Source organism: Brassica rapa, chromosome A07, assembly GCF_000309985.2.
Source record: "Brassica rapa cultivar Chiifu-401-42 chromosome A07, CAAS_Brap_v3.01, whole genome shotgun sequence".
NCBI classification, from domain to species: domain Eukaryota; kingdom Viridiplantae; phylum Streptophyta; class Magnoliopsida; order Brassicales; family Brassicaceae; genus Brassica; species Brassica rapa.
The window spans coordinates 17,160,106-17,182,284 of NC_024801.2; the positions used below are offsets into that span (position 1 = coordinate 17,160,106).

Genomic DNA, 22,179 nt, shown 5'->3' on the forward strand with positions numbered 1-22,179 from the left:
TGTTGAGATGTTTTTAAAAAATACAAAATATACTCCTGAATTCATTTGATTATATAAGTTAAATTATTTTCACAAAAATGGTAGATGTATTGATGATATGTATATTCAAATAGAATAACTGTTTAAACATAACTACCCTGAATTCAATTTGATTATATAAGTTAAATTATTATGTTACTAAATTAAATTATTATGTTATTCATTCTAACTATTAATTTGTCTATATTTTTTTCTAAATTATTAGAAACCTAAGAAAATTTTTTAATAAAAATATTATGACATTTTCTTTTAACATTTGGCTTTAGACTTTTAGTATAAGTTAAAATAAAATATACTAACTAGTTTATAACAGTTTCCTCAGTACTTTCAGACCCTCAAAAGTCTCTTAAGCCATAAATTCATTGCAAATAATAAACACATTGTGAAGAATTATAATGAACATTAAATTAGCTAATTTAGGTTTTGCCAACCCAAAAAGATGCAACCTCCCACCCAATTTCATCATTTTGGACAGCAAAATATGTTAAATGAACAATAAATTTATATATCCGTTTCTGCTATAAACTATCCTCTCTCTCACACACATATCATTAATTTATATAACTCTCTCTCACATACATATCCACAAAATTCAAATCAAAACCATTTTTTCATCACCACCACACATCATGGCCATTGCACAGTGGCTCAACCAAACCGTAGGCTTCTTCGTTTTCTTTTTCCTTGACATTTTTGATTACTTGTTTTGTTTCATTTACAAAACGTTAGATTTATTCTTCGAATACGAATGGAAACCTTGTTATTGCTCGTCTCCACTCGAGGCACAAGCCAAGACCAGGAAAATCATAGTGTCCGAACGAGGAGATTACTCAAAGGTTGTGTCTATGACAAGAACTAAGATCCATTTCGATGAGATCTCAGACACACTTTACTCACGCGGTCCTTCGCTTCTCTCTAAGCTCGTGAGCTCCGTGAAATGCTTCAATTGTAGGGGTTTGATCATGAGACACAATGTGGTGGAATCTTGTGATAATAATGATGAGTCTAAGAAGAAGACTAGAAGTGGTAGCAACAAGAGATTAATGACTTTGAATTCTACGGTCGTTGAGAAATTACCAACGACACCAAGATGGTCTGATTGTCATTGCAGCTTTTGCACTTCATGGCTTTCTCCTTCCAACAAAGATTCTCTATTTGTCAAAGTTCAACAACCAAAAGGTAAAAATTATATCCATTATTTCCAAATTCATACATTGGAATGCTTGGTTACCTTAAATTCTGGTGAGATGAAAGTTGGTTCATTGTTATAAAAATAGTAACATGAGACAACAAAAGTCACCATTTACCTAAAATTAAAACATAAATTCCTTTAATTCATATTAAGTGATGTTTTTACACAATTCACATTAGTTCTTTGTCAAGACAACATTAATAAACTAAATATTTATTGTAAAGTCAATTAGGGAAAACAACAAATATTTTGTAATTCACAAAAAGTAAAACTCTGTTTAAAAGAAAACAAATGTTAAACAAAGTTTTGACTAAGACATCAATTAATACTTCCAAGAATTATAAAGTTGATCGCCGTTTAGCATATTAATCATATGAACAAAAGGGTTATGCCTTGTTTTGAGTCTGATAGGAACAACTTCTTGTCGTCATCATCCCACACACTAGAAGCTTTCTAAATTATAGGAATATATATGTGCAGATAATAAGAAGGCACGAGACAACGTTGTATTCATACATGGTTTCTTATCTTCATCATCCTTTTGGACAGAGACTCTCTTCCCAAACTTTTCTGATACAGCCAAATCGAATTATAGGCTCATCGCAGTAGATCTTATGGGTTATGGAAGAAGTCCAAAGCCAAACGACTCTTTGTATACATTAAGAGAACATTTAGAGATGATTGAGAAATCGGTGATCTCTCAGTATAAACTGAAAAAATTTCACGTAGTGGCTCACTCTTTAGGCTGCGTTTTGGCTCTTGCGCTTGCCGTTAAACACCCTCGAGCTATAAAGTCCCTCACTCTCTTGGCTCCGGTAAGTCAATGATACATACCTTCTAACCATTCTATATGTTTAGAAAACAAGTGATCATGAGTAGAAATGTCTTAAATCGTTTATATATCAGCCCACGTTTCCTTCTCTTTCGATATGGAAATTTTAGACAAGTATTTCCGGTTTAAGAAATGTAGTCACCAAATTGAAAATGAATCTACTTTTGTGTTGTATGATTTTCCTCCCTTTCCAAATATATTTTAATTTAGAAATTGGTCATTTATAGGAGTTATTTGATATATTACGTGCTTTTGTTAGTGGTTGGGGTTTCCTGTTTTAGAAAGTATATCAACCAAACCAAAAATGATTAGTTTTGGTAAAAAATCGTTTTGACCAATATAAACTGTGTTTTCTCAACTTAATTATGAAGGCCTCATGTTACTAACTATATAGAATATTTTGGTAAACTAAATGAAGTCATATAAAATTGGCAGCCATATTACAAGGTGCCAAAGGGAGTACAAGCAGCACAATACGTGATGAGTAAAGTAGCTCCTAAGAACGTTTGGCCACCGATGCAGTTTGGTGCATCGCTAATTAGCTGGTATGAGCACCTTGGCCGCACCGTTTGCCTTGTACTCTGCAAAAGCCATCGCTTGGTTGATTCCCTCACTCGCCTCCTCACCCTAAACAGGTACATATTTAAGATGAGTTCTTTATGTTTATCTTTATGTTTGCGTTTAGATTTTTTTTTGTCAAACTTCGTTTGCGTTTTGATATGTTCTGATATTTACAAGAAAAAAAAAACAAAATCGCAAACGTGTAAGAAGAGCCTTAGGATATGATTAACCCCGGTCTCTTAACTGGAATTCTTAACTTATGATTTGATATTTTTTGTTTTTTTGTTTTACAATTTTCGGCTAAGAAATAACTCTTATATATCTTATTTAAAATCTTAAAAAAAAAACTAAAAACCATCTTTTAACCGAATCTAAGAACTCAAATTAAGAAACTGGGTTAATTATGGTCTTACTGATCAGACGACCGATCGAAGGTTTACGTACGTCCACAATCTTTTTGTTGAAAATTAAGTAAACAAGATTTGACCCGAAGTTCACGGTTCATAAGATTAGGGGAACACCGAAATGTCTTAAAGTCTATAAGTTTTAGTGAACCAACCACTCGTCTACTACTCTTATATATACTCAATATCTTGAAGTTGACGTTTCGTAATTGTTATACAATATTTCTAATAATAAGAAGTTGATGGTTCACTTTAGTAAATCTTACATAAAATATGTGGTGCCATATTAGGAAATGCAAGAATGCAACCTAATAGGTTTATGTATTTTAGAGAAAAAAATTTTTTTTGTCTTACCACAGGAAACGACTTACCGTGTCGCCTCCACTATTTGGCCCCATTAACTTACGTTTTGAGTTTGTACTATAAATATGTATTATAAAGACTATACAATATAAAATGAGATACAAAAAATATTAAGTTAAAAAGAATTTAAATTTATAAAATCCAGATTAGTTTGGCTCTGTTAAAACAATATTTAGATGAACTTTTTAAAAAATTAGTATAGTTTTAATTTTTTTAGCTCATTTGAAATTTTCTAACAAGATAATTTTTTTTTGACAGAAGACAAGATAAATTTTGCATCATCATAATATATGATAAATTTTAATGTTTTTCTGATACTAATATGAATAGTTTCTTCCACTAAATGTAAGCATATACATAAACAATATATACCTACAAATAAAAATATATATATACACCTACACATTTTAAATAAGCTAAATTAAACTCTTTTGCAGGATGCGAACGTATTTGATAGAAGGATTTTTATGTCACACACACAACGGGTCGTGGCACACATTACACAATATCATATTCGGATCAGGAGGCAAGCTCGATTCTTATCTGGACTATGTCCGTGACCACGTGGACTGTGACGTCACCATCTTCCACGGTGGCGAGGACGAGGTTATTCCTGTGGAGTGTAGCTACAGCGTCAAGACCAGAGTGCCACGTGCGACTGTCCACATCATTCCTGATAAAGACCACATCACCATTGTCGTCGGCAGACAAAAGGAGTTTGCACGAGAGCTTGAGCTTATTTGGCAAACATCCAAAACTACTTATAAGTGAATGTATATATATGATGAAAAAAACTGAAACTTTTTTTATGGAGTATATTATGCTATCTAAACAAAAAGATAGATATAACTTTCCTTTTATAGTTAGTTAAGATTTTGTTTGACCTTGGACGAAGAAAATGTCAAGACTAATTTTATTTTTTCTTTTATAACAAAAGAAAACTAAATTGTACGTAGCCTCTTGTAAAGACACTTGAACTGATAATAATAATACGTGGTTACGTGTTATCGAATAGCCTCTTTGTCGATGTTAGAACGAATTCGGTGATTGAGAGAGGTTCGCGTGTTGGAGCTCGTTAATATTGCATCCACAAGAGAAATTAAATCATAAAATTCGAATTTAATTTCTTGTGTTTTTTGACCAGATTTGTTGCAACATCTCAAATAGTGATTCATTAGTATTGTTTTGACCTTAATATATTAACTAGATTTTGACCCGCGCTTTCAAAGCGCGGATTTATTTTTGTTTTTTTTTTCAATTGACAAATATTTAGTAAATGTCATATTTTCATATATTTGTGTTTTATTTTATAAAAGACTTAAAAATTTTATTTTTATTTATCGTATTTCATTTTAAATGACTATTTATGTTAAAAAAATTAAACTTTATTTTTTTAATGAATTAAGTTGGTATAACTCTGATAAATTAATTTTATTATGGGGTTAATATTTTAATTAAAAAATTATATACTTTTAATAAAGATTTATACTTTTCAATAAAAAAATTCAATTATTTTTATGAATGCTTAAATTATATTAAGAAAAGAAAAAAAAATAATAATTAAGAATAGTTGAAAAAAAATTATTTGAACTTGGACTCAATGGCCCAAAGGAAAAAAAAAGTGAGAATTGAATCTGATTTTTTAATAGGCCAAATGGCCCAAGAGAGATTTGATTTGGGCTGGATCCAAAAATAATGACCCAATATAGATTTGTTATTAATATTACTTAATTGCCCTTAATGAAACATGCAATGTTTAGTGAAAAAAACATGCCCCTAAGATAATTATGACAATAGGATCCTGCTTTAATAGTATAGATAAGGTTAAAAGAAATCTTCTTCTTTTTTCCCCATTGGATAGACATGTAGCATTGTGAAACTCATCTCGTAACTATTAATTTGGTCTGGACAAAATACGATAATAAAAATTCATAGGAAATCTAATCTATAAGAAAGAGGAACTTCGATTTTTTTTTCATTTAGTGTGTTAGCATGAATTCTTCTATCTTAAAGTTGTTAGTAAAACACATCTATCTATATACTAGTAAGTTTTCGGAATCGAGCTCTCACGTTAAAAGTGGTTAATATCGTTTATACCCTTAATAAATAAAATGTATAACTAAATTAAAAAATAAAATGATTTTTAATTAATTTGATTAGATAATTGATTAAAATTAATAATAGTAAGAATTATCCAAAATCTGAAAATATTATTTTAAAAAGAGATAATTTCTGTATATATTATATTGTTATCTGAAAAAAGTCTTTTAGTAAAAATTTAAAAACATGAATTATATAACTAAATATTATTCAAATAAAATTCTTAATTATATAATTAAAAATAGAATATTGAATTAACCAAAATCCAAAAATATAATTAAAAAAAGATAATTTCTATATATATATTATATTGTTATCTGAAAAAGTATTTTAATATAAAGTTAAAAACATAAATTATATAATTAAATATTAATCGAATAATGTTTTTACTAGAATATTAGTCTATGATACTAAATTATTGAAAAGATACTTTTTTATAAAATGAAAAAGTTTTAAAAACTAAAATTGCCAGTGTTTCACCAAACTGATGGTTTCTTTTTTTGTAATTTGTCTTCCCACAGACGACATATAAATGCTATTGTTACTGAATTATTATTGTTCTTATTTTTAGAAATTTTGTACTTTCAATTAACTTTTTTGTTGATTGACTTAGAAAGTATCAAATAATTAGAGTGAGTGTAAAATGTGTGACTCGACCGCTGGGAAGCATCAAATATGAGCACTATAGTGTTCTTTTTGAAAATCGAATATGATTCCACGTTATCCTTATGCACTCACATGCATGGTTGAATGACACTCGTCGTCGCATCTTAGGCATATAAACGCAGAAAGAAGTGATAGGTAAGAAAAGTGAGATAGAGATACCAAAATATCGAATGGTTTACACCAAAAAAAATATCGAATGGTGAATTCAGTTAGTGTTTACTGTTTACTGAAAAGAAAGTAAAAGACAGTTCAAAAACAACAATATATTCTTGTTGTGGTGGTGCCGCACCAATTGATGCTGCGGTGACTAAACTAAATGAGCATAAACCAAACGTGACATTTTAACCAAATTCTTAAGACGAGCTTAAAGTAGTTCAATGCATGTCGTTATCAATACAGAATGAATGTGATCACTAGTAACGTAGATGTGCTAATTATTCATTTACAAACCGTTATATTTATATTTGACCAAACATTCAAAACTTTTTTTTAATATAATTATATTAATAATCTTCAAACGCGAGGGGCATAACGGAGGTTAGAAATTACGGGTAATCGGAAAACAACAGAGCTAGGTTACAATCAAGTTGACTAAACCTACAAACCGAGGTGTAAACAGAAAGAGAGAAGGGTTGAGGGAAAGAAGACAGGGGAAATCGAGATGGAAACATACGAAACTTTATTTAGTTAGTGAAATATATATGATTGATTCAGTAGTTTTTGACCATTGTGAATGATACGTACGCTTCAAAATATGAAGTAAAAAAAAAAAAGCAGCAAGAAGAGAATTCACTCTCTCCATTCACTCATTTGTACTGATTAATTCACAGTCATTTTTTGTAAGCATCACCTAAAGCAAAAAAAAACTCTTATCCGCGCACTTGTCTACGTTCTTCCCCTTGTTTTCTTTTTTCTGATTTCTTCCATAACCATTAATGTTTGTGGAACAACGAAAATGCTATAACTAAATGATGCAAAGTAATTATCTAGAGCTAACGAACTATAAGCCTTAACAATGGATCTCAAAGCTATGGTTGCCAATCTTCAGAAACGAGAATTTATTTCTCATTCATCACTTAGGATATACACAAAGTATGAATCTGCTCTTGCTTTCTTCTGGAAATACTACTTTGTTAAAAAAAAAGATATACTACTAACAATCTCAACTTGTAATTACTAATTCATCCTTTGAGATTTGGTAGCTCCAAAGATTCCCAACAAAAATAACCAAATAACGTTTTATGAATCCGGTCATATAGAAATATAAGTTGACTGAAATTCAGTGAGTGATATATACAAAATAAAAAGTATAAAAAATTGAAGCTAACCGGGAAATGACTAGAAGATGGATCGAAGCGATGTAATTGAGGGGAATGAAGCCTGGTCCGACGTCATCAACCACTAAATTGATCGTTCATATATTATATATATAACCGATCGTAGATCTGTGTTAAGGGCCTCGTGCCAGACAACATTCCCCTCAAAAGAAAAAAACTTCAGAGATGAACATGGAGACCATAAGAAGAACCCTAACTTTTACAAGAGAGATGATAAGCCTATAATTTATAAACAAGATAAAGGTGAAAGAGAAGGAGACAAGAAAGCAATGATGAAAGGAAGAGGTAGATATATATTATTAGGAAAAGATTTGTGGAAATGTAGGTGGTAAAAGTAAGAAAAGGCAATTTGTAAAGATAGAATGTTGAAAGGAACAAACATATTAAAGTCATATTAAAATCAATTTTGACGACCTTTTGTGTGTTTGTTTGATACAAGTATATACTTAAACATTTTGGGGTTATGATGCTCTCATATGTTTACGGTATATATTGGAAAAGTCATATATTTTATCGATTTATGATCAAGATCCTATATGTTTGGTTGAACGTATCTCGGATCAAATTAGGTCAAATATTTTTTTTCTTAAATTTATATGATTTAAGCATAATTTAAATTGACTAACAAAACCGTTACAGTGAAATGTAAGTATGTTATTATATATATGTAAACACATACGGTATATCATTTTTATCACTATACCGATGATAATTTACGTCAAAGTAAATGGTTTGATCAAAAAAAAAGAAAAGTCAAAGTAAATATTGAGAAAGTCAAAAGGGTTAGTTGAGAAATTCAAATAACCTAATACAAAATGAAAATTAATAGGGAAAGAAAGAGGACGGATAGGTGAATTATTAAGACATGATTATGTTGGATTTGATGAAGATGAGATTAGAGAGAAAAGTGTCTTCATTATTCTCATTTACTTCATGTGACATTCACAGACCTACCTCTGTTACCCACACATGTATACATTTTAGATGCTTTCAGTACGAAAAGTTATGTGCTTGACAGACGCACAAAAGTTTATTTATTACACGAGAATATGTGGTATGGAATGGATGGACTACATATAAATTCAGCGAAAAAAATATTTTAAAGGACATCTATTCTATTAAAATAACTTTTTGTCAATTGATTTTTGAGAGTATACAAAATTATTATTAAGTTTTAATGATCCAACTAAAATTGACATATACCATTTGTCATAACAATAATAATAACAAACACATTAATCTAACCAAATCTAAAGATATTAAAGATCTTACACTATCTTTAATTATCCTATATCTTTTATACTCAAATATCTAAAAGGTACCTAGATATTTTCATTAATTTTCAAGGTTTTTCATTCATTTTTTACACTATCTATGGTTTTTCTTTATTTTCTAAGATATTATCCAAAAGGTAACTTGAATGTTTAATAAATGTTGCGCACACCTAATCTAGAAACTAATAAACCATTCTTAATAAAAGCATCCAGACAATTATTAATATATAATATAAAAATACGAAAATATTTTAATTCACTCAATATATTGTGTTGTTGGTTTTTATTACTAAGGATTAAGTTGAATCACGTAAATGTCCGTGTTGTATATCATATATTAACTAACTAATAGTCTAATACAAACCTACACATTACAAAACAGTTTATCAAATAAATAATTTAATCCATTCACAATTTTTTTATTATACAAACTACTATACAAACCAAGGTTATGACTAAGAAAAATAAAACAATTTTTATACAAGAGATTATACAGCAAAACGATTTACAAAAAAAACACAGTTTTTGCATAACATAAAACAATCTTTATGTATGCATTACAGTTACGCATAATTTTTATCATACATTAATGAGCGTTTTGCAAATATGATTTAAAACAAAAAGTCAAATGCAAAACAAACCAATGATTTTTTTTAAAACTTTCATTTGTTAAATTTTATCCCATATAAATATTTTTTTTGGGTATTTTCATCATACATTAGTAGTCTTCTCTGATATTTTCGAAAAATTTTCAAATATAAAAGTAAGCCCATATTTACATAGGAAGTCTTTTTAAGAAATATGCTTTAGAGTAGTCTTCTTAAGAAGTTTTCTTTCGTAAAATTTTAATTGCAAAAATAACCTAAATAAAAATTTCTTTAGAAATTTTCTACGTCAATATTTATTAAATTTTTATTTTCTATAAAATTAAAATGACTTTTTAATTTTTTTCTTCTTGTTAATTCGTTTGTATTAGTCAATATTAGGGTTCCTAAATAAAATTAGTAACTTAATTGATAATAATTATGAGGTTACAAACATACATGTTTGTTAATATTTCTAGCAAATAAGAGTATGCTTCTTAAAAATTCTGTTGAGCGAAGATTTCTGGAGAAGTCTTTTCTGTTAGTTTTTGTAAACTTGTATTTTCAAGAATAATAAGTAACTTCAAGATATGTTTTTTTTTTAACTTTTAAAGATGTTAAATAACTTCAAAAATATCAAGTCATGTGGTTTAATGTCTTACTAGATCATAAGATATAATTTTAAACTTTCATGAAATTTAAGTAACTTCAGAGTCTTTTTATATAAATAAATATATATATATATATATATATAGTGTTATGAATTTATTGTTAAGTAATTTGTTATATTTTGAAACTTATATTATTGTGTTATGAACTTATTGTTGTGTTGAACTTGTGTCAACTTTTATACTATTATAACTGTCCCCTTTAATTTGCATAACCATAATCGTAACAAAAGAAATACTATTATAACTACAAGAACTTGAATAAGTGAATTAAACATTAAACAAAGATTTTTTTTTATCAAAAACATTAAACGAAGATTTTTTTTAATAGATCGGAGATAAAGTGGATGATATTATTTACAATATTATATAAACTATCAAAACAAGAGTCTCCTAACCACAAGAGACAACTAACTTTTTCAATGAAATTTGACTCCGAATTAGATGACTACCTTATAAGTCTTCTAATTCACAGTTAAATTTCTTTTAAAATTTTAGTTTGCCGCTTCATTCACGTGAAGTCTTCTAAAAATATTTCCAAGAAGTTTGCTTGAGAAGTATGCTCGTGTGAAGCATGCCATGAAGTCTTTCAAGAAGTCTTCAATAAAGTCAGAATATATAGTCTTTAGATCTGAAAAAAAATCATACATATCTAAAAATGTTTAAAATGACCCTAATCTATGAAAACCTTCAAAATAGATTTTTTGCTTAAATTTATATTTTTAAAATAAAAATATTTTCTATAAATTATATTTTTATATTTATTATAATATTATGATGTTTAATATTTTTTCTAATTATTTAAAATGTAAATATTATTAATTTATTATTTAACCGTTGTTGTATTTGGTGGTTAACCAGTTATAAATATTCCGTAAATGCACCAATTTCTATACGCAGTATGAGTCATACAAATCTTTTAAAACCATTTAAAACTACAACCACCCGTATCTGCAAACTCTCACAACCGCTACGGTTATACCAGTGAGGCCCTAGTGAATGTGGAAAAGAGTAAACAACTCAAAATAGAAACGTAATAGATGAAAATAGTTAAGCTACGTGGAAAAGGCCGGCGAGTCCACATATGCACTAAGTCAGGGCAGTTGGTCTCAATTTGGGTAATCGAAATCTGCATCCCACATAGACATGTCACTGCTCAAAGATTCATCTCGGCATGAAGGACCGAGAGGCTCCTCCTACATCTTTGAAGACCGAACGACTCCTCTCCCATCAAATCCTTATAACTTCACCCAAACTTCTTTTTGATTTTGTGTCTTTCTTTCTATTTAAAGATCTCCAACTTATCTTTATATTTTTCTCTATAATAACATTTAGAGATAATTCTATTATACACACTTATATTTCTTCCTTGAAAATATAAAATATACATTCTTTCCCCGAAAATACAAGTTTTTATATAAAGAAAATTGTTCCACAAAAATATATTATCTATATTTTAAGATAGTTATGTATATTTTTAAGGAACAACAATTATGAATATTTGAATTGATTAAATATAATTAGTTGATAATTATTAGAAAATATATACTTTGATGGACTCACCGGCCTTTTCCACTAAGTAAATTTGAATATGATAGAAAGTGTAGATAGTGAATATGACAAAAATAAATAATGAAAACAAATACTGGTACTGACATTAACAAAGATGTCAAACAATGAAAAAGTAAGAGATTCAAATAATCTTAATAGTACTAGACGACGTTTGTGTTAGCAAAACTTTATGAAGGCCCATTGAAGAAATGAGCCCAATCATTAAACAAACCACCTACGACTTTTTTTCTTAAACCAGTTCTCATTTAATTTGGGTGTTGAGAGAAAAGCAAAATTGCTATGAACTCCGAGAATCAGTAATCTTGGAGGAAGCGAATCCCTAGCTTGGGGATGATGTTTGGACCACTACGATTGACGACGACCGCCAAAGTGGCGGCGGCCACTCGCTCCGTCGCATCGACGGTAACTTTCGTCGCAGTGGTCTTGTTGCCGCTGATCCTCGGCGGGAGATGGATCGTCTTTGCCGATGGCAGCAGCGGTGGCGCCTCCAGGAACGGATACGCAGGCGAATTCTGGTCGTCGGTTGTTGCTCCTTCCAATGTTGGCTTAGCCGTGGCTCTCACCGTCGTGGCGGTGGCTGTCACCGTCGTCTACTCCCGTAGGTATATATGAATGCAAAATGAAACACTAAAGATCTCAATTCTCAAGTAAAAGCTTGTTCACTACTTTATCATGCTTAGCTTAGTAATAGTTTTCGTTTGATGCTCATTGATTTTGATCTGAAGTCTAGATTCTTAGATCCTGATGCGTGTATAAAGCCTTTGAAAGATAATAACTGAATAATGTAACCAATGTCTTAGGTCTTCTGATCATTGGCATAAATGAACATAACATTTACGATTTGGAGAAAGCTATTGATCGCCACGTTTTGTTTTGTGTAATTTTGTTCCTTAAATGAAGTTGCTTGTTTTCTGCTAATTCATTTCTTCAGAGGAAGCATTGGATCGCCTTGGTCACTGAGGAGAAGAAAGCATGCTCTTCAGCCTAAACAGTGGAATGCCTTTTTCACAAAGGAAGGCCGACTCAGTGATGGCGGTGTCCAATTTCTGAAGAAAGTTCGCAGTGGGGTATGTTGCTAATTGCTCCATTTGATAACCTTCTGATATTCAGACGTTAACCAAAATTGTCCCATTGTTTCAGGGTGTGAATCCAAGCATCAGACCAGAGGTTTGGCTGTTCCTCCTTGGAGTGTAAGAATCAGCATCTTTTTCCTTGTCCCTTCTTTATGTACTTAATGCTGAAGTATATGATTTAGATCAATTATATACTCTACGGCTACCATGGAGTTTTTTTTTGTTTGTTCAGCCTTAGGTTCGTATGTATGTTCTAAATGTTGAAGTGTAGATTTTACTATGGGGCTGGTGATTAATGTTATATAGGTATAAGTTAGAAACTTAGAATAAACAGTAAACCACTCATTAACTAGGAGTTTCAAATGGGAGAGTCTCAGAGCCGCCTTTTATGTTCTTCCTGAGGATTCATAAGACTAATCCTAGCCCGGTCCTCACTATACGTTAAGATACTTTGATAATGAACCCTGTGTAAGTTAGTAATCTTTATCATCCCGACACACTATAACCTTATTCTACTTAACGTCTCACAGGTATGACTTAAACAGCACCGAAGAAGAAAGAGATTATATCCGACAGCAGAAACAGTACGTTCACTTATACTAATCGAGTTTCATGGCTTCTCAACTTTCTGCCAATATTTAAGTTTCCCATTTTTCTCTGTTTCCCGTTAGGTGGCAAGCTGGTTATTGACTTTTTCAATGTTTCCATGAATTTACCAATAAAGTAGTAGTTTGAGAACTCCTATCGCTTAGACATACGTAAATCTTGCAGGAAGGAATATGAAAACCTGCGGAGACAGTGTCGCGAGATTCATAGGCGCAATGAAAATGGCAGTGACTCAAAGCAGACTTCTCAGAGGAGCAACACCGAAGACAGCCAGGTTCTTGATTCCCATGATATTGAACAAGTCAGTAGTTCCACGAGATCCATCCAAGTTGAAGAATCAGAGAAGTTGAATTCCGAATCGATCCTTGAGGATGGGGACTGTGAAAAGAGTGGCGTCACCTCCGAAGATGATGCTAATGACGCAGACTCAACAAACTCTGAAGAAACCGAGACTTCACCTCTTCCAGCGAACGAAGAAGGAGAAAGCCATGATACAACCGTTAACTCAGAGGCAACCAACTCTGAAGAAACTGAGACTTTGCCTCACGTACCCAAAGAAGAAGAAGCCGAAAGACACGGTAAAGTCAACCAAGAAAAAGACACTCAGTCTCCATCATCAAAGCCAAAATCTCAGGCAGAAGAGGAATTCAACACAATTTGGCAGAGAATAATCCGCCTGGATGCAGTGAGAGCCAATAATGAATGGGTGCCCTACTCACCATCTCAAGCTGCTGTGTCTGACACAAAAGCCCGGGGAATAGCCACACAGGTTGGTCTTACTGACTACGAGGACTTGGAGCCCTGCAGGATCTTACACGCAGCTCGCCTGGTCGCCATCCTTGAAGCCTACGCGGTCTACGACCCTGAAATAGGTTACTGTCAAGGAATGAGCGACTTACTATCTCCTTTACTCGCAGTAATCGAAGACGACGCGTTTGCATTCTGGTGCTTTGTCGGGTTCATGAGTAAAGCAAGGCATAATTTCAGGCTAGACGAGGTTGGAATCAGGAGACAACTCTCAATGGTATCGAAAATCATACAGTTCAAAGACATCCGCTTGTACAGGCACTTGGAGAACCTAGAAGCGGAAGACTGCTTTTTTGTATACCGTATGGTGGTGGTGATGTTCAGACGAGAACTAACATTTGAGCAGACGCTTTGCCTGTGGGAAGTAATGTGGGCGGATCAAGCAGCCATAAGAACAGGGATTGCAAAGGCGACATGGGGGAGAATACGGTTAAGGGCACCACCGACGGAAGATTTGTTGCTATATGCGATAGCGGCAAGCGTGTTGCAGAGGAGAAAGACGATCATAGAGAAGTACAGTGGGATGGATGAGATTATGAAGGAATGTAATAGCATGGCTGGTCGTCTTGATGTTTGGAAACTTCTTGACGATGCTCATGACTTGGTCGTCAATCTTCACGACAAGATCTGAAAGAGGCACTATTTTGCCACTATCACTTTACTTGTTGCACTTTCTTTGTTAGTGTTCAGCTGTTATTGTTACTTAAAATGTGAAACAAAAAAATCTTCAACCATGTCTTGGAATATCTTGTTATTACTTAAATAAAGAGAGCTAAAATTAAAATGGATGGGTAGAAGTAGAGATGTCTGATACAAAAACCCTTTCTAGAAGACACAAGGCTTAAAAGTTGAATCACATGAATTCGGTTCCATTTTGGGTTTCATAAAAAGTTGAAAAAATACTGACTCTTAATGGGTCAAAAAAAACACGCCAATCTGATCGAACCATAAACTTGAATAACCCAACCGAGCCGTACAGTCGAATGCATATACTCTTAGATTGTTAGATGTGGTTTGGAAAACAATTATTTTTTGAAACTTTTTATTTTTATTTTGTGATTCTCTATAAGATTTAGGTTAAAATTTTTGAATTACATAGAGCATTTATATACTTGATTCGTAAATAATGATTTAATGATGAACATATGTTAATGCAATACTAAAATCTCTATAGATTTAGAAATAAAAATTTGAATTACATATTTAGCATTCTTATACTTGAAATCGTAAATCAAAGCACTGATCAGATGTTATGCAATAACACATGCTAAATCATGATTTAGATATAAAAATTTGAATTACATAACGTTCATATACTTGAATCGTAAATCAACATTTAGTATTAAAGACAATATCTAGAGAGTAATATGATTGCCTAGTTTTATAATGATGATCAGATGTTTATGCAACTACATGCTAAATCATGATTCAGATATAGAGATTTGAATTAAAACTAGCATTTATATATATGACTCATAAATTTAGCATTTACAATTGTTAACTTTTAGTAAAAACACAATACGAAATGCATCTCATGGTCGATGGATTTATAATGATGATCAGATGTTAATGTTAAATCATGATTTAGATATAAAGATTTGAATTACAAATAGCATTCATATACATAAATAGCATTCACAATGATTAAATTTTACTAATAACGCAGATATTAACACAATACTGAATGAATCTCATGGTTATGTATAATGTTAAACTGTCTATTGGGATATAGTTTGGGGGTTTAATATTGCACTATACATAAGGGTTTTGAGAAGGGTGCCTAATGGAACAATGTTTGTGCAATACATGTTCAGAGATCAGTAAGATAATGTCAATACATTTAAATGCAGTGTTACATGTGTTTTCTATAAAGTTTGGTTTTATTTTTCTGAACATCGAATGAGAAAGAATCTAATAAGCTCATCTTATCACAAGATTGTTTAGGGTTTGCAAAATTGAGAATTACGAGATTAGAGAAGATAAAAGCTTTTTTAGATAAATATCTGATTTGTTTTTAGTAATGTTTTTAGTAATGTTTTTGATAAACTTCCCGTAATGGGACTCTAGAGTATTAATACAAACACTAGAGCATAAAACGATAATGTTCAAACACACTGAATAATTATTAAAAAGTCACTCTCTCAGCTAGTCTTTACTTCTTCTTTGTTCTTCTCTTTAGTCATTTCCTTGATTTATCTTCTTTTCATGGTTCTGTAATTCTCTCATGTTTCCACCAGTATGATCTTATCAAAATTTTGAAGAATCTACTGAAAGACAAAAAGAAAACTTTACATGTTTGTGTTTCTGTGTGTTTATCTTTATAGTCTGGTACAATAGAGACAATCTTGCCGTGTCAGAATTAGAGATTCAGATCTATAAGTGAACATCCAAAGCGTTAAATATAAACCATGTTACAACACTAGAGCCCCCTAAACCCTAGTAAACCCTCTTTTAAAACTCACCTCTATCTCACTCGCCGGCATAACAAAAATACTAAAAAAAAAACGTAGAAGAGAATGTCAGAGGGGGAGGATGAGATCACAAGGGTCTTCAAGGTGCGTCGCACGGTGCTGCAGATGCTGAAGGACAGAGGTTACAACATAGAAGAGTCTGATATAGAGTTGAAAAGAGAAGACTTCGTTCAAAACTTTTACAAAGCTATGAACAAAGTCAACAAGGAAGCTCTATTCGTGACAGCAGACAAGGGACCAAATCCAGAAGACAAGGTAACACATCTAATAAACAACATAGTCATAATGAAAAGTCTTTATACTCAAATCTTCAACTCTGGTGTGTAGATTTACGTGTTCTACCCGGAAGGTCCTAAGGTGGGAGTCCCAATCATTAAAAAAGACGTGGTGATGAAGATGAGAGACGATAAAGTCACTCGAGGGATCATAGTTGTTCCGCAGCCCATAACTGGTGCAGCCAAGAATGCTATCATAGAGCTGAACAAGATTTTGACTATTGAAGTCTTTGAGGAAGCTGAGTTGGTGACTAACATAACCGAGCATAAGCTTATTAACAAGTACTATGTACATGACAATCAAGCTAAGAAGGAACTGCTTCAAGAGTACACGGTGCAAGACACGCAGCTGCCACGTATCCTTGTCTCTGATCCTGTAACAGCTGTTAAATGAGAAAATACTACTTCTTAAGAGAGGGCAAGTTGTTAAGATTAGAAGAAGTGATGCTACTTCTTTGGACTATTATACCTATCGATATGCAGTTTAGTTTTGTAATCTTGGATTTGGATTTTTACAAACCTTGCTTGTTCAATGTTTTTTATTTTATTTGTTATAGTAAGGGATAAAAAAAGTCACTATTTTCATATATGCAAGTCCACTTGTCTCGGTCGTATTTGAGACGGACTGCTTGGATTTAGTAGACTACGAATCCGGTGGACTGGTCAGTCTTCGTTTCAGAGATTAATTCTTTTCAAAGTTTAAAGGAGGAGTTTGTTTCATGACCAAAGGAGCAGGTCCGGACTCACTAGCAAAGAAGGTTATGATCAGCTGCTTATTATTTTCTCATTTAAATCAAATATGGTCAGATGGAAGTGTTCTTCGAAATAACTTTTCGTCAAGAACTTGATCTAGTTGTATACGTAGTTGACAATGGCTTATACCAATGGAGTTTCATGGCTTCTCAACTTTCTGCCAATATTTAAGTTTCCCATTTTTCTCTGTTTCTCGTTAGGTGGCAAGCTTGTTATTGACATTTTCAATGTTTCCATGAATTTACCAATAAGTAGTAGTTTGAGAACTCCTATCGCTTAGACATACGTAAATCTTGCAGGAAGGAATATGAAAACCTGCGGAGACAGTGTCGCGAGATTCATAGGCGCAATGAAAATAGCAGTGACTCAAAGCAGACTTCTCAGAGGAGCAACACCGAAGACAGCCAGGTTCTTGATTCCCATGATATTGAACAAGTCATTAGTTCCACGAGATCCATCCAAGTTGAAGAATCAGAGAAGTTGAATTCCGAATCGATCCTTGAGGATGGGGACTGTGAAAAGAGTGGCGTCACCTCCGAAGATGATGCTAATGACTCGGACTCAACAAACTCTGAAGAAACCGAGACTTCACCTCTTCTAGCGAACGAAGAAGTAGAAAGCCATGATACAACCGTTAACTCAGAGGCAACCAACTCTGAAGAAACTGAGACTTTGCCTCACGTACCCAAAGAAGAAGCAGAAAGACACGGTAAAGTCAACCAAGAAAAAGACACTCAGACTCCATCATCAAAGCCAAAATCTCAGGCAGAAGAGGAATTCAACACAATTTGGCAGAGAATAATCCGCCTGGATGCAGTGAGAGCCAATAATGAATGAGTGCCCTACTCACCATCTCAAGCTGCTGTGTCTGACACAAAAGCCCGGGGAATAGCCACACAGGTTGGTCTTACTGACTACGAGGACTTGGAGCCCTGCCGGATCTTACATGCAGCTCGCCTGGTCGCCATCCTTGAAGCCTACGCGGTCTTCGACCCTGAAATAGGTTACTGTCAAGGAATGAGCGACTTACTATCTCCTTTACTCGCAGTAATCGAAGACGACGCGTTCGCATTCTGGTGCTTTGTCGGGTTCATGAGTAAAGCAAGGCATAATTTCAGGCTAGACGAGGTTGGAATCAGGAGACAACTCTCAATGGTATCGAAAATCATACAGTTCAAAGACATCCGCTTGTACAGACACTTGGAGAACCTAGAAGCGGAAGACTGCTTCTTTGTATACCGTATGGTGGTGGTGATGTTCAGACGAGAACTAACATTTGAGCAGACGCTTTGCCTCTGGGAAGTAATGTGGGCGGATCAAGCAGCTATAAGAACAGGGATTGCAAAGGCGACATGGGGGAGAATAAGGTTAAGGGCACCACCGACGGAAGATTTGTTGCTATATGCGATAGCGGCAAGCGTGTTGCAGAGGAGAAAGACGATCATAGAGAAGTACAGTGGGATGGATGAGATTATGAAGGAATGTAATAGCATGGCTGGTCGTCTTGATGTTTGGAAACTTCTTGACGATGCTCATGACTTGGTCGTCAATCTTCACGACAAGATCTGAAAGAGGCACTCTTTTGCCACTGTTGCACTTTCTTTGTTAGTGTTCAGCTGTTATTGTTACTTAAAATGTGAAACAAAAAAAATCTTGAACCATGTCTTGGAATATTTTGTTACTTAAATAAAGAGAGCTAAAATTAACATGGATGGGTAGAAGTAGAGATGTCTGATACAAAGGCTCTTTCTAGAAGACACAAGGCTTGGAAGTTGAATTACATGAATTCGGTTCCATTTTGGGTTTCATAAAAAGTTGAAAACCGACTTAAACTTTACTAGTTCCGAACCGATCTGATCGAGAAAAATACCAACTCTTAATGGGTCAAAAACACACCAACCTGATCGAACCATAAACTTAAATAACCCAACCAAACCGTACAGTCGAATGCCTATACTAGATGTGATTTGGAAAACAATTTTTTTTTTGAAACTTTTTTTTTTATTATGTGATTCTCTATTTGAGGTTAAAATTTTTGAATTACATAGAGCATTTATATACTTGATTTGTAAATAATGATTTAATAATAAATAATTAAACAAAATGATAGAAAGTATACAGATTTTTAGCAAATCTTTATTATTTAAAATCATTAATTACCATATATATCTTAATCACTTTAGATAATTCCGTAGGTTAAGAAAAAATATATAATAATTTTAATTTAATAATGAATGATCCATAATGGATATACTATATAATATAATATTTTCTAGCAATTTAATTTTAAACTAACAAAATTTTTAATTGATTCTCAAACCGTCGTGTAAGCAAAATTAACATTCTCATTACATGACAACTTAACATGACATTTTTTCATTAGTACAAACTATAGGTTATAACTTTTTACAATGTTTCTCTATTAATATATACGAGATATATTAAATAATTAAGAAATCAGTTATTATTATGTAATAAATTGATGTGCGTATATAAATCAAACGGCTGCTTTTGTTTATTCGCAATCATTTTAGAGTAAATAAATCAAAACAATCGATCTTATCTATCGTATATGATATATAATTAAATTTAAATGATACTAATATAGATATATAGTATACTCATATGATTTTATGATTATTTGCATATTTGTGTAACAAACTTTTACACTAACGTTTTTTTTTTATTGTGGAGTATCATTTGACGACAAAAAAGGGGCAACTATCCAAGAATTTGAATTTTCAATCATAAAAAGACCAACAAATAAATAAATAAAATTCAACATGATCCGTTGGGGTAATGGGCCAATATGATATATGTGGGCCTCTGTCTTTCTCTGTCTCTGCTGTTTCAGTGTCACTTTCCAAATCCAAAATCAAAGAAGCTCAGAGCTGAAGAAAAGCAATGGCGTCTCCGTCGACTAGGTGGCTTTCATTCCACGGTTCTCTCTACGCCAAGCCTCATATACTTTCTCCGTCGCTTCCACTAGCCTACTCTCCCCTACAAAACCCTAACAACAAGGTAATATCTTTCAGTGCATCTTTCTCTTTGAAGCCTGTGCCAACATTTTTGTCTTCTTCTTAGCTGCGTAGGGAGGCGAAGGCCAAACAATTGATATGCAGAGCGGAGTTTTCACAGGACGCGCCTCTCGCGTCGGCAATAGGCGCGTGCATCCTCAGTTCGTTTGTTTTTCCGGTGGCGAAGCGAGTGGAAGACGAGGAAGAGGAGAAGACAGCGATAGTGTCAACAGATATGAGAATAGCAGCCATGGGAATCATCAGCTTCATCCCTTACTTCAATTGGCTGGTCTGTTCCCTTTTTTTTTGGTTTGGTTTGGTCTGATGAAAATTAAGACCTTTTTATCTGAAGAAACAAATAATTGTGCTCTTGTTGTGGATTCAGAGTTGGGTCTTCGCTTGGCTTGACACTGGGAAAACGCGTTACGCTGTCTATGCTCTCGTTTATCTCCTTCCCTATCTCAGGTACCTTTTGTACTCATTTCTCTCTTTGACTCTTTGGAACTCTTCTTATGTCTCTCTTTTTATTTGTTTTTTTTTTGTCTTCAATTGGGTGTTATTGTTCAAATTTTCAGCTCAAACCTGTCAATTTCTCCGGAAGAAAGCTGGTTGCCAATTACAAGCATCGTCTTGGGCATCATTCATGTTCAGGTTCTCTTTTCTTTCTTTCTAAATAAAACCACTATAAACTTGCTGCTGCTGCAACAACAACGTTTTTGTATTTCATCATCCTTGTCCTTTTTTGGGTAGCTTGAAGCAAGTATCGCAAATGGTGATGTTCAGACTCTCGCATTCTTCAAAGACGCATCTCAAAACTTTTCTTCAAAGAAGAAACTCCATTTTGATTCCAAGGTAAACTTGCTTCTTTTTAATAAGTTTAATATCCTTAAGTGTCCTCACTTGAACACTTCCGAGTTGGATATGATACTCACAAGTCCCTTAATTTTTTTTGCATTGAAGGAGAAAGACGGTGACGATTAAAACCAACCTAAAGGAAGACGAACCCAAAGACACCAGGAGTGAAACACTGAGGGGGAATAAAAGAAAATTAATGATACGATGATTGAGTTAGTTTTGTAACAGGCCCTTCTTCTTCTTCTTCTTCTTCTTCTTTTTTAACCCAAAAGAAAGAAAGAAAAATAATAAAAATTCAATAAAAAGTGATTTAGTTCCCAAAAGATTCATGAGCCTCCAAAGATAAGGAGTGGATGACAATTTAACAAACAAGGATGATAACCAGGACCCATAAAACAAAACATCCTTCATAAAACACAACGCATGTCTGACGTGGTCTTGGCCAGTGGTAAATGACTCACAACTGTGAGTACCGTCTTGGGTTCAATTCTCCTTGGCTACCCGAAGCACTTAAGTGGTAAGAAAACGCGGATCTTGCGGATCTCGTAATCATTAGTCTTTGGGTTTAAAAAACCTTTAGAATCACACTATGGTTATCAAAAAAAAAAAATGTCTGACGCAGCGGGAGAATAGAGAGCTGAACCCTCGCATTACAGCCAGCCAATGGCATGTCCATCGCAACAAAGGTGAGTATCATTGTAAGCTAGCTAGATAGGTGCTGAACCGCTGC

General features: G+C 33.1%; 4 protein-coding genes, 1 long non-coding RNA gene and 1 pseudogene across 6 annotated transcripts; 5 read left to right on the forward strand and 1 right to left on the reverse strand.

Moving 5' to 3' along the window:
- Positions 1–426: 426 nt before the first annotated feature.
- Positions 427–4,398, forward strand: LOC103850239 (probable lysophospholipase BODYGUARD 2). The gene is made up of 4 exons (XM_009126959.3): positions 427–1,218; positions 1,712–2,046; positions 2,499–2,698; positions 3,829–4,398. Exons 1-4 carry the CDS (start codon positions 669–671, stop codon positions 4,160–4,162), a joined length of 1,419 nt encoding a protein of 472 aa, XP_009125207.1. The 5' UTR covers positions 427–668; the 3' UTR covers positions 4,163–4,398.
- On the reverse strand, positions 2,720–11,571 carry LOC117126493. The gene is made up of 2 exons (XR_004449095.1): positions 7,486–11,571; positions 2,720–4,126 (listed from the first exon to the last, which is right to left on the reverse strand). It is a non-coding gene; the product is annotated as an uncharacterized LOC117126493 (long non-coding RNA).
- A 295-nt stretch (positions 11,572–11,866) lies between these two features.
- Positions 11,867–19,289, forward strand: LOC103850242 (small G protein signaling modulator 1). 2 transcript variants are annotated; one of them, XM_033274585.1, is made up of 6 exons: positions 11,867–12,194; positions 12,524–12,659; positions 12,733–12,782; positions 13,196–13,249; positions 13,437–14,714; positions 19,152–19,289. In XM_033274585.1, the coding sequence occupies exons 1-5, from the start codon at positions 11,923–11,925 to the stop codon at positions 14,707–14,709; spliced, it is 1,785 nt and encodes a 594-aa protein (XP_033130476.1). In that variant the 5' UTR covers positions 11,867–11,922; the 3' UTR covers positions 14,710–14,714; positions 19,152–19,289. The 2 variants fall into 2 exon arrangements, with proteins under 2 accessions (XP_033130476.1, XP_033130475.1); XM_033274584.1 differs by lacking the exon at positions 19,152–19,289 and having other exon boundaries at positions 13,437–14,862.
- Positions 15,116–19,283, forward strand: LOC103850240 (DNA-directed RNA polymerase subunit 5-like protein 1). Its single transcript, XM_018656840.2, has 2 exons — positions 15,116–16,804; positions 16,877–19,283. The coding sequence occupies exons 1-2, from the start codon at positions 16,595–16,597 to the stop codon at positions 17,216–17,218; spliced, it is 552 nt and encodes a 183-aa protein (XP_018512356.1). The 5' UTR covers positions 15,116–16,594; the 3' UTR covers positions 17,219–19,283.
- LOC103850389 lies at positions 17,696–19,283 on the forward strand (annotated as a pseudogene).
- Positions 19,290–20,266: 977 nt separating the features above from the next.
- On the forward strand, positions 20,267–21,772 carry LOC103850243. Its single transcript, XM_009126961.3, has 6 exons — positions 20,267–20,598; positions 20,662–20,883; positions 20,980–21,059; positions 21,170–21,245; positions 21,345–21,446; positions 21,555–21,772. The coding sequence occupies exons 1-6, from the start codon at positions 20,482–20,484 to the stop codon at positions 21,573–21,575; spliced, it is 618 nt and encodes a 205-aa protein (XP_009125209.2). The 5' UTR covers positions 20,267–20,481; the 3' UTR covers positions 21,576–21,772.
- The last annotated feature ends 407 nt before the right edge of the window (positions 21,773–22,179 follow it).

Bases quoted from the DNA above. Each gene is read 5' to 3' on its own strand.
- LOC103850239 (XM_009126959.3), top strand. From the start codon at position 669: ATGGCCATTGCACAGTGGCTCAACCAAACCGTAGGCTTCTTCGTTTTC. The intron at 2,047-2,498 runs GTAAGTCAATGA...TAAAATTGGCAG, and splicing joins CCCTCACTCTCTTGGCTCCG to CCATATTACAAGGTGCCAAA. The intron at 2,699-3,828 runs GTACATATTTAA...ACTCTTTTGCAG, and splicing joins CGCCTCCTCACCCTAAACAG to GATGCGAACGTATTTGATAG.
- LOC103850242 (XM_033274585.1), top strand. From the start codon at position 11,923: ATGATGTTTGGACCACTACGATTGACGACGACCGCCAAAGTGGCGGCG. The intron at 12,783-13,195 runs GTAAGAATCAGC...AACGTCTCACAG, and splicing joins TGGCTGTTCCTCCTTGGAGT to GTATGACTTAAACAGCACCG. The intron at 13,250-13,436 runs GTACGTTCACTT...TAAATCTTGCAG, and splicing joins TATATCCGACAGCAGAAACA to GAAGGAATATGAAAACCTGC.
- LOC103850240 (XM_018656840.2), top strand. From the start codon at position 16,595: ATGTCAGAGGGGGAGGATGAGATCACAAGGGTCTTCAAGGTGCGTCGC. The intron at 16,805-16,876 runs GTAACACATCTA...TCTGGTGTGTAG, and splicing joins GACCAAATCCAGAAGACAAG to ATTTACGTGTTCTACCCGGA.
- LOC103850243 (XM_009126961.3), top strand. From the start codon at position 20,482: ATGGCGTCTCCGTCGACTAGGTGGCTTTCATTCCACGGTTCTCTCTAC. The intron at 21,060-21,169 runs GTACCTTTTGTA...TCAAATTTTCAG, and splicing joins TATCTCCTTCCCTATCTCAG to CTCAAACCTGTCAATTTCTC. The intron at 21,447-21,554 runs GTAAACTTGCTT...TTTGCATTGAAG, and splicing joins AACTCCATTTTGATTCCAAG to GAGAAAGACGGTGACGATTA.